The following is an 11,506-nucleotide window of genomic DNA, read 5'->3' on the forward strand; positions in this document are numbered from 1 at the left end:
TCAGTGCCCTAAAAGGGTTAAGACTGTAGGAGCATCCAGTGGACACAGGGGACAGAGGCTTCCTCCTCCCCACACCCCATGGAGATACAGTAGAACCTCAGAGTTATGAACCCCAGAGTTATGAACTGATTGGTCAACCACACACCTCAGTTGCAACCAGAACCACGCAATCAGGCAGCAGCAGAGACCAAAAACTAAAAAAGCAAATACAGGACAGTACTGTGTTAAATGTAAACTACTACAAAAATAAAGGGAAAGCAGCATTTTTCTTCTGTGGAAAGTTTGAAAGCTGTATTATGAAGGACATAAATCCACACCATGTAGAGGTCAAAGCATAGGGGTTTATTACACACAGCGCTGGCGGAGTGTCACCTGGCTTATTAGGCTCAGAGACACTGTCAATCAATTGATTACAATGAAATATATAGATTTTCCATGGGTGGGGGAAAGTGACGGGGTAGGCAGTTTCACACCCCAGGATAGGTTTTGCAGCAAGACAAGATAGCACATTAGCCAATGGTTAAAAGGTTACATAATGTCTCCGCCCATGGTCTCAAATTAGCAAGTTAACATTTAATTAATACTTTGATAAAATGTTATTAGTATAAAATATATATGTTGAATTCTGATTTGGGGTCCATAGGAATGGAGCAACTTCTTTGATTGTTCAACAGGTACATTCCTAGGGGTTAAAGCAAAGAAACAGTGAAAGGATATGGTAATACAGATTGTCTCCTTTATGCCTTAAGGCAGGGCATTGGTCCCTGGGAAGGGAGGTGGAAGGATGCCATATCATTATACTGACATGTGCCAATTTTTCATAAACTCAAGGTTGGATCTGTGGGAAGACTGTTTTCCCTTCAGGAGAAACACAATAGGAACAGGGATTCTTTGTTCAATTTGAAACATTGGATGAAACATAATTATTCAGTTATTGCCTTAACATCTGGCATTTCTACTGACCAAGCATATCTTAGCAAAGGCAATGTTATTTTGTTTACCCCAGCTTTCTCTTAGCTGATCACTATTAGCTAGGCCTCTGGTCTCCAGACCAAACTCTGGACTTTGGGTCTGGAAAAGAGCTGGCATAATTCATATACCAGGTTGTTATATAACATGCACATGGATTTTAACCCTTCAATTAAACCAATGTTCAGTTGTAAACTTTTGAAAGAACCGTAACGTTTTGTTCAGAGTTACGAACATTTCAGAGTTATGAACAACCTCCGTTCCCGAGGTGTTCTTAATTCTGAGGTTCTACTGTAACCGCGGCTGGGTCAGGATGCTGGGAAAGTCCACAAGGGGGCACTATTCCATGACACTGCGCTTGCCAAAGGGGCCTATATCTGAGGGCAGGTCTACACTACGGCTGGGATCGATGCTCTGAGATCGATCCACTGGAGGTTGATTTAACAGGTCTAGTAAAGATCCCCCAAATCGACAGCAGATCGCTCTTCAGTCGACCCCTGTACTCTACCCCCGACAAGAAGAGTAAGGTAAGTCGACGGGAGAGTTTCTCCCGTCAACCCCCCGCAGTGTAGACCCTGCGGTAACTCGACCTACGGTACTCCAGCTATGTTATTCATGTAGCTGGAGTTGCGTCGCCTAGGTCGACTTACCGCAGTAGTGTAGACATAGCCTCAGTTCCCACATGTCTGTGCTAATTTCGATGGAAGAAATGGGGCCAGAGATTCCAAGGTGTTAGCATGACCCTGTCACTGTCCAACACGAAACAGTTCAACACAGGCTGGGGCTCCGAGGGCAGAGACCTCGGCCTGCTTAGTCCCATGGCAACGACCACCCTTAAAAATCAGTGTAACCTTTTATTAAAGAGACAGGAAAAGAAGGGAAAATGATCCAGCCTTTGAAATGTAAACTATTAAGGGAGATTTTTGTTGTAACAACATCCCTTGTCCCCTTTCCCTTTCACTGGAGAGAGTTCTGGCCGTTTGACAATCCTTCGGCTGGTATTACAGAGGGTATTAAACTGTCCATTTGCGGGAATAGACAAAAGTTGAGCTGAGATGGTCTGAAGCTGTTGTTGCTAGAATCTGCTCCTGCTTCCTTTAAGACAAAACAAGACAAACACACTCAAGACAGGAAAGGAAAGAACAGCCGAGAGAGAAAATGCAGCTTCTGTCTCTAGCGTTAACTCGCACTCACAAACTCACTGTTGGAGAAACACAGGCCCAGCACATGGTCCCATCAGCCACTCCGAGACCTTGGGCCAGTTTAGGGCATTGCTTTTAGCTGCCTCTCTGGTCATGGGCTCACAGCAGCATTGCAAAATATACAGTCTTGGGCAACTAAGCCAGACTCTCATTAAACAGAAGGCAAAAGGAGAGGAATAGGACAGAGAAATAATAAGGAGGGAAGGAAAAGGACACACGGGGGGCCAGGTGGCAGCAAAGACCCAAGTCTCATGTCCCAGATGCTCTTCAGGATTTAGCCAAAGCCAGTGGAGGTGGTAGTGTCGTCTGGGTCAATCTGGCTGGACCGCACTGAGGATCAGGACGGTGCGGGCCCCACAGTGTAATGGTAGATCCCGGACTCCCAGGAGACGGTGGGGGTGGCAGACATGTTGGTAGGCCTGACTCCTTCCAGTCCACTCAGCTTCCACCATTGTGACTCCCCACCAAAGACTCTTTTTCAGGACCCTAAAAGAGAATGATGGGGGGAACAGCCCCTCCCCTCATTATTTTGTCCACCAATTAAGCCAAATTTCCAACAAGCCTGTTTTGCTCCATTCCTTTCTGGTTCCATTCTCCTCTTATTTACCAGGCACGCTCTCAGCACACTCCTTGGGTGGTATTGGTTGGCCATTGTGTTTGGACTAATTCAGTCTGCCTTTAATTTTCTTGCCTTTCATAAATAATTGTATGTAGTTGGCTGAGTTGGACATCTGTTACCTTGGACAACTTAACAGTGTGTGTGTGCAGTGCCCAGCATGATGGGGCCCAGATCTCGGTCACTGTGTGTGTCATAACTATAAAGGGAAGGGTAACAGCTCTCCTGTGTACAGTACTATAAAATCCCTCCTGGCCAGAGACTCCAAAATCCTTTTACCTGTAAAGGGTTAACCTGGCTGACACCTGACCCAAAGGACCAATAAGGAGACAAGATACTTTCAAATCTTGGGGGGGGGGAAAGGCTTTTGTTTGTGCTCTTTGTTTTGGTTGTTGTTCGCTCTTGGGACTGAGAGGGACCAGACATCAATCCAGGTTCTCCACATCTTTCTAAACAAGTCTCTCATATTTCAAACTTGTAAGTAAACAGCCAGGCAAGGCGTGTTAGTTTTTATCTTTGTTTTCTCAACTTGTAAATGTACCTTTTACTAGAGTGTTTATCTCTGTTTGCTGTATTTTGAACCTGAGGCTAGAGGGGAGTCCTCTGAGCTCTTTAAGTTTGATTACCCTGTAAAGTTATTTTCCATACTGATTTTACAGAGATGATTTTTACCTTTTTCTTTAATTAAAAGCCTTCTTTTTAAGAACCTGATTGCTTTTCCCTTGTTTTTAGATCCAAGGGGGTTGGATCTGTATTCACCAGGAGTGGGTGAAAGGAAGGAGGGGGGATGGTTAATTTCTCCTTGTTTTAAGATCCAAGGGGGTTGGATCTGTATTCACCAGGAGTTGGTGGAAGGAAGGAGGGGGGATGGTTAATTTCTCCTTGTTTTAAGATCCCAGGGGGGTTGGAACTGTATTCACCAGGAGTTGGTGGAAGGAAGGAGGGGGGGATGGTTAATTTCTCCTTGTTTTAAGATCCCAGGGAGGTTGGAACTGTATTCACCAGGAATTGGTGGAAGGAAGGAGGGGGGATGGTTAATTTCTCCTTGTTTTAAGATCCAAGGGGTTTGGATCTGTATTCACCAGGGAATTGGTGAATGTCTCTCAAGGCTACCCAGGGAAGGGAATTAGCTTTGGGATGGTGGCAGCGGACCAGATCTAAGCTGGTAGTTAAGCTTAGAAGTCTTCATGCAGGCCCCCACATTTGTACCCTAAAGTTCAAAGTGGGGAAGCAGCCTTGACAGTGTGTCTGTGCAGCGCCCGGTGCGACGGGGCCCTGATCTCGGTCACTATGTGTCTGGGCAGCACCCGGTACAAAGGGGCCCTGATCTCTGGCACTTTGTGTCTGTGCAGCGCCCGGTGCGACGGGGTTCTGATCTCGGTCACTGTGTGTCTGTGCCGCGCCCGGCGCGACGGGGCTCTGATCTCGGTCACTGTGTGACTGTGCCGCGCCCGGCGCGACGGGGCTGTGATCTCGGTCACTGTGTGTCTGTGCAGTATCTGACATTACAGGGCCCTGATCTTGGTTGGGTCTGTAATACATATAATGAAAATAATGCTAGCTGGGGGAGCAAAGCAGGTGTGTTGATTTATAACAATTGATACCCACGTAGGAATTTCCTTTCTCCTGTATCGAAGGATCCATCACTTCTTTGTGGTTAAATTGGAGGATTTCCTTTTTGCTCTTTGAACCCTCCATAAGTAGCAGGCAGGCAAGAAGAGGAGGCAAACACACACTGACAGGAACAAGAAGAGGCCAACCTTCCAAGAGGAGACTTGGGGGAAAAACTCATCTGCAAAAGGAAGAAAGAAGAGACCTCATGTTAGCCTTCTGCAACATGCAAAGGCAAATAAACAAACAAAACAATTGGACATGGGCCCTGTTTTGTCTCCTTCATGATGCATGAAAAAGCCCTCAGTGCTATTTTCTTAAAGTTGTTTATTTTCTCTCTTTTTGTTTTTAAAGCATTCAAACCCCAGAAATATTGAATTCAGGTTTTCCGCACTGGACCTCTCTTTGGAGAACCCAGGGATGTGGGCTGAGAGTTTTGGCAATTCTTGAATAATAGGGTGCCGAACAAAGAGGGGTTTTGCTTGGGCATTTGAGTCCTAGAACTAAATAATGGTGGCATTTTCAATATGGCCTAGTGAATATAATTGTATTTCATTTTTTCATTTCAGTGGCGCCTAAAGGCCCCAAGTAAGATCAGGGCCACGTCACGTTGGGCGCTGTACAGACACACAGTGACCAAGATCAGAGCCCCGTCACGCTGGGTGCTGCCCAGACGAACGGTAATCGAGATCAAGGCCCGATAGCTCTGGGTGCTGCACAAACACACATGGTGACTGAGATCGGGGCCCCATTGTGCCTGGCACTGCACAGACACACGGTGACCGAGATCAGGGCCCTGTCATGCTGGGTGCTGCACAGACACGCAGTAAAAGACAATCACTGCCCCAAAGTTCTCACAGTCTATCAGTGCCAATCTGGACCCAGGTCTGTGTCCTGGTTCCATTAGCAGCTCACCGGAGATGAGAATGGCTGAGACTTTCTCCGGGCCAGGTGAGCCGGGTCTGATGGCACAAATCAGTGTTGGGGCCGACTGCTCAGTCACTACCACGGAGCTGGAGACATCAAAGAGGCCCCGGTTTCTGGAGATTTTTTCCTCCTTAGATGGGGTCAGTCTCTCCCTGTGGCCATTTCTCCAGAGCACCTTTGGCTTCGGGTACCACCCCACAGAGAGACATGTCACGTTCATCTGCTTGCCGTCATATCCACCAATATGGAGGAGGGGGTCCGAGCCGGAGCCTGGGGGAGTGAAATCAACGTGAATTCTCCCTTGATTTCATGCTATCCTCATTCCTGATCCCCTTATGGACTGCCCCGGAGAGTGGGGTTCTGAGAGCTGGGGAGAGCTGATGGCTGGGCACTGGAGCTGAGACATTGACACTGAAAATAGGGGGCACATATCTGCCATTGCAGGGCATCCTCTATGGAAGGAGGCTCTGTCGGGCTGTCACAACCCAATGGCCCCCTCCCCTTAGGGAGTCCCCTGGGAAGGTAGATCAGCACTGTATATTGCTAATGCTGTTGCAAGCATCACAAAGAATTTTGGGGAGGGTTAAAGGTGTGTGAGTGGAGAGTGGAAGTTTCCTTTGTAGGTTACAAGAGGTTGAGAAGGGGGGAAGAAGAAGAAAAGACCAAAGAACAAGTTAACTCAACACTGCAGCTAGCAAGCTCAGTCCGAAGATAAGATGCTGGCCCTGGCCCAAGGTCATGGGCTAGACGAGAAATCTACAGATGCCCAGCCGTGAGAGGACGAGAACTAAGTTGAGCAGAGCTGCAGAAATAGCAGCGAGAACAGGGAGAGAGAATGAGATGCAGAGCTGCAGAGATAGCAGCGAGAACAGTGAGAGCGAATGAGATGCAGCGCTGCAGAGATAGCAGTAAGAACAGTGAGAGGGAAAACAAAGTCTCCAGAGCCAGTGTTTTGGGCAGCCAAGAAGGCCACAGAAAGCCGGTTTGGACTGGAACAAAGACTTATGAGGAGAGGCTGAGGGAACTCGGACTGTTTAGTCTGCAGAAGAGAAGAATGAGGGGGGATTTGATAGCTGCTTTCAACTACCTGAAAGGGGGTTCCAAAGAGGATGGTTCTAGACTGTTCTCAGTGGTACCAGATGACAGGTTCGGTTTTGGGTCCGATTTTATTTAATCTATTTATTACTGACCTCGGAACCGAATGTAGGAGTGGGCTGATAAAGTTTGCGGATGACACAAAGTTGGGAGGTATTGCCAATTCGGAGAAGGATCGGGATATCCTGCAGGGAGACTTGGATGACCTTGTAAATTGGAGTAATAGTAATAGGATGAAATTTAATAGTGAGAAGTGTAAGGTGATGCATTTAGGGATGACTAACAAGAATTTTAGTTATAAGCTGGGGACGCATCGGTTGGAAGTAACGGAGGAGGAGAAGGACCTCGGAGTCCTGGTTGACCGCAGGATGACTATGAGTCGGCAATGTGACGTGGCCGTGAAAAAAGCTAATGCGATCTTGGGATGCATTAGGCGAGGTATTTCTAGTAGGGACAAGGAGGTGCTGCTTCCGTTATACAGGGCACTGGTGAGACCTCATTTGGAGTACTGTGTGCAGTTCTGGTCTCCTATGTTTAAAAAGGATGAACTCAAACTGGAACGGGTACAGAGAAGGGCCACTAGGATGATCCGAGGAATGGAAAACCTTTCATATGAAAGGAGACTCGAGGAGCTCGGTTTGTTTAGCCTAACCAAAAGAAGGCTGAGGGGGGATATGATTGCTCTCTTTAAATATATCAGAAGGATAAATACCAGGGAGGGAGAGGAATTATTTCAGCTCAGTACTAATGTGGACACGAGAACAAATGGATATAAACTGGCCGTGGGGAAGTTTAGGCTTGAAATTAGACGAAGGTTTCTAACCATCAGAGGGGTGAAATTTTGGAACAGCCTTCCGAGGGAAACAGTGGGAGCAAAAGACCTCTCTGGCTTCAAGATTAGGCTAGATAAGTTTATGGAGGGAATGGTTTGATGGGATAACGTGATTTTAGTCAATTAGGCAATAACGTGCCATCGCTGGTAAAATGAGGGTCCGGCTGGAGAATCTTGCCTGTATGCTTGGGGTTCTACTGATCGCCATATTTGGGGTCGGGAAGGAATTTTCCTCCAGGGTAGATTGGCAGAGGCCCTGGAGGTTTTTCGCCTTCCTCCGCAGCATGGGGCAGGGGTCGCAAGCTGGAGGATTCTCTGCGACTTGAAGTCTTTAAATCACGATCTGGAGACTTCAACAGCTGAGTTAAGGGAAAGTGGGTGGGTCAGCTTTTGTGGCCTGCATCATGCGGGAGGTCAGACTAGATGACCATAATGGTCCCTTCTGACCTTAAAGTCTATGAGTCTATGAGTCTATGAGAACAACGAGTAATGGTCTCAAGTTGCAGTGGGGGAGGTTTAGGTTGGATATTAAGAAAAACTTTTTCACTAGGAGGGTGGTGAAGCACTGGAATGGGTTACCTAGGGAGGTGGTGGAATGTCCTTCCTTAGAGGTTTTAAAGGTCAGGCTTGACAAAGCCCTGGCTGGGATGATTTAGTTGGGAATTGGTCCTGCTTTGAGCAGGGGGTTGGACTAGATGACCTCCTGAGGTCCCTTCCAACCCTGATATTCTATGATTCTATGATTCTATGAAAGAGCCCCAGGAACGGAGGTCGCGGAAAGGAACACCACCGAGGAGCCAGGACTTAAAACCCTCCTGAGAGCTGGAGCAATTTGGAGAGCAAAGCAGATCCTTGGACGGCCTGGGCCCAGGACAGCACTCCCGTCCACCTCTCCCCCACCCTTCTTCTGACGTTACACCCAGACTTGGCCAGTCTGGGTCGTGCGTGTGTGGGCATGAAAGTGGGTTACGGCTTGGGGCATTAATGCTTTCTTTCTTCCCCTGAGTGACGTGGGAGCGTTCCCAGCACTCTCTGCTGTTATTTTATTATTTTATTAATAAAGCTTTAAAATTTAGACACTTGGTGTGCCTCATCATCTCCTCCCCAAAAAGATCCTGTGCCCCAGCCTGATCAACTGTGGCCCCGGTCAGATTGGTAACAAAAATCTGTCACAGGGCTCCTGGGGAGCCCACATGCTCGGGGTCTTTATATGCAGTCTGGGCGTCTCTGCCCCACAGGCTCTGCTTTGGCTCAGCCAGCTGGGCTGGACGGAGGAGTCACTGGGGGAGATTTTCTGGTCTGTGACTGCAGCAGGCTTTATGGGATGGTCCCCCCCAGGCCATCCCTCCCTGCCCCAGAGCCGCGCAGGCTGAATCCGGCCTCTCCCCACCCCAGGATCACTCACTCGTCACACGGAGCTCCAGTGTGGCGTTGCCAACGGTGTTGTTGGACTGGAAGTCACAGAGGTAGCGCCCTTCATCCCGCAGGGTGAGGTTCCAGATCCGCAGGGCCAGGCTGCCTCTCTGGATCCCATCCCGCAGGAGCTCCGTCCTGCCCCGGTACCTCTCACCCTGCACCTCGCTCCCGTCCGGAAGGTACACATGGACGTCCTGGCCTAGCCGGCTCCATTTCACCTGCATGGCCTGGGCGCTGAGCGCGGGGGAGAGGTGGCAGGGCAGCAGCACGGTGCCCCCCAGTGGGGCGAAGAGGGGGCCGGCGGGAACCAGCACCTGGAAATTCACTGGGGAAAGGAGCAGAGAGACAAGCCTGGGGTCAGAGGGGAGTGGTGGGAAGCAGCTTCGCCTCTCACACAGCCCAGCCCCAGCCCCACCACCCAGCCCGGAGACCCCAGCGTATCCTGGAGAGAGGGGCTCAGAGAGAGCTGTGAGCGGGGGTGGGGGAGGGAAGGGTGGAGGCATGTGTATAGGGATGGATGAATGGGGGAGATGGATGGAAGAGGTGTATATTGATGGATTGGGGAGAGGACAGATGTATGGAGGAGGAGTGTATATGGAGAAGGATGGAGGGATGTATATGGAGAAGGATGGAGGGGTGTGGGGATAAATGATGGATGGATGGATGCATGGAGGAGCGTGTGTATGGGGAGGCCTGGATGTAATGAATGGATGGAGGGGTGTGTATCGGGATGGAGGGAAGGATGTGGGAGGTTGGATGGAAGAAAGGATGGGACAGATGGAGGGGTGTATATGGGAATGGATGGATGGATGGATGGATGGATGGATGGATGAAGGAGTGTTTATTGGGATGGATGGATGGATGGATAGATGGATGGATGGGGTGGGGTGGGGATGGATGGAGGGGTGTGTATGGGGTGTATGTGGGGATGGATGTGGGGGGATGGATGGAGGGGTGTGTATGGGGATGGTTATGGGGGGATGGATGGAGGGGTGTGTATGGGGATGGATGTGGGGGGATGGATAGAGGGGGGGATGGATGGATGGATGTGGGTGGATGGATGGATGGAGGGGTTTGTATGGGGATGGATGTGGGGGGATGGATGTGGGTGGATGGATGGATAGAGGGGTGTGTATGGGGATGGATGTGGGGGGATGGATAGAGGGGTGTGTATGGGGATGGATGTGGGGGGATGGATGGGAGGGGATAGATGTGGGGGGATGGACAGTGACTCCATTTGTCACACGTTACTGTGTGTATGAGTGAGCGCTAGATCCTGCGCTCTCACCCCCGAGCCCAGTGCATTACCAGGGCAGTCACCCCAGACTGTTCCCGCCATACGTGAGAGCCGGCTGGGGCCCCATGACCACCCAGCACCATTACGGACAGAGCCTCTGTCACGAAGTGTGCAGGGAGACAAGGCCCTGCACCCCCGGCTTCCTGCGATTCACCATGACTCTCAGCCAGCCAGTAAAGCAGAAGGTTTATTTAGATGACAGGAACATGGTCCAAGACAGGTCTTGCAGGTACAGACAACAGGGGCCCCTTAGTTTGGTCCAGCTAGGGGCCCCAAGGACACCACAGCCCCGTTGGGGGGGGAGGGGGTCAGAGTCCCGTCTGGGCTCCCCTCCATTTCACCAGCCAGCTCCAAAAACCTAACTCCCTCCAGCGTCTCTCACTCAGCCTCTTCCCAGCTCCTCCCCCAGCCTTTGTCCAGTTTCCCGGGCAGAGGTGTCACCTGGCCTCCAACCCCCTTCCTGGGTTCTCATGTTACGTGCTCAGGTATCCTCCCTCAAGGCCAGTCTCCCATCCCCCAATGTAGACTGTCCCAGCCAAACTCCCCTGCAACCTTCCCCGGCCAACACTCCCCACTCAACATTTAAAGACCACATTAAGAACAGTCCCAGTTTGTCACAGCCTCCTTACCGGCCACTGCAGCCTGAACGTGCAGGAGGAGGACGGCTGAGAGCAGGGCAGCGCTGGAGTGTGGGCGACAGGCTCCCAGCATCTGGCAGGGTGGCTCTTCCTGGCCTCAGGGCTGGACAGGAGCTGATGAACTATGGGGAAGCCAAGGAGACAAGAGATGAGAAGGGAAATAGCTGCTCACCCGACGACTCCCTCCCTTCACCCATGGGTGGAGTAGGAGCACCTGGGGACTGAGCCCTTGTGGGGAAAGACCCAGGAGGTGCAGATGCTGGGATTGTAAGTCTTCTGGTGGGGACCATGGATGAGGGGCAGAGCCCCCACTGGGGTGGATGGGGCAGAGCCCCTATGCTTGGGTGTTTGGGTGGGTGAAACCCCCCAGGTTGCGTAAAAAATTGAAAATAATCTAATTAAAAGCATTGTTTTTAACCACCAACATGTAATATTGTCGGTAAACCCACTATCCGAAGTGGACAGCTCATGCCAAGGTGGGCAGCTGTTTATAATTTTCTACCAACATGGAAATTCCATCTGAGACTTTTTTAACCAAAAAATTTTCTTCAAAATATTATTTTTTCCTCCTGCAAAAACATGCGTTTCAGAAATCAAATCTGGTCCGATCCTTCTCTAGACACCACCCCATTAAGAACAAAGCAACACATCAATGTTTGGAAAAGCCACACACTTCTTGGAAGATCTCTCTTAGCAGATCAGAGATCAGCAATTTTTACTGGAGCAAATGCAGGACTCTTGAGTCCCGTTTGTTGATACAGAGCCCATGATTTCAATTGGGAATGCCAGCTCCCCAAGCACCCTATAGCAGTGTAGAAATGCTGAAATTCTGGAAGAGAGCCAAGAAAAAAATTCGCTTGGGATGTTTCTCCATGTTTAGACACTGAAATAATTTTCCCTTTA

The 11,506-nt window shown here is 49.8% G+C and overlaps 1 protein-coding gene across 1 annotated transcript; it reads right to left on the minus strand.

The window, feature by feature from the left end:
* Positions 1–321: 321 nt before the first annotated feature.
* On the minus strand, positions 322–10,676 carry LOC135887704 (butyrophilin subfamily 3 member A2-like). Its single transcript, XM_065415434.1, has 5 exons — positions 10,595–10,676; positions 8,658–8,993; positions 5,314–5,595; positions 4,396–4,579; positions 322–2,657 (listed from the first exon to the last, which is right to left on the minus strand). Exons 1-4 carry the CDS (start codon positions 10,674–10,676, stop codon positions 4,431–4,433), a joined length of 849 nt encoding a protein of 282 aa, XP_065271506.1. The 3' UTR covers positions 322–2,657; positions 4,396–4,430.
* Between the last annotated feature and the right edge of the window lie 830 nt (positions 10,677–11,506).

The sequence above is a fragment of the Emys orbicularis genome, chromosome 13 (assembly GCF_028017835.1).
Source record: "Emys orbicularis isolate rEmyOrb1 chromosome 13, rEmyOrb1.hap1, whole genome shotgun sequence".
Taxonomy (NCBI): domain Eukaryota; kingdom Metazoa; phylum Chordata; order Testudines; family Emydidae; genus Emys; species Emys orbicularis.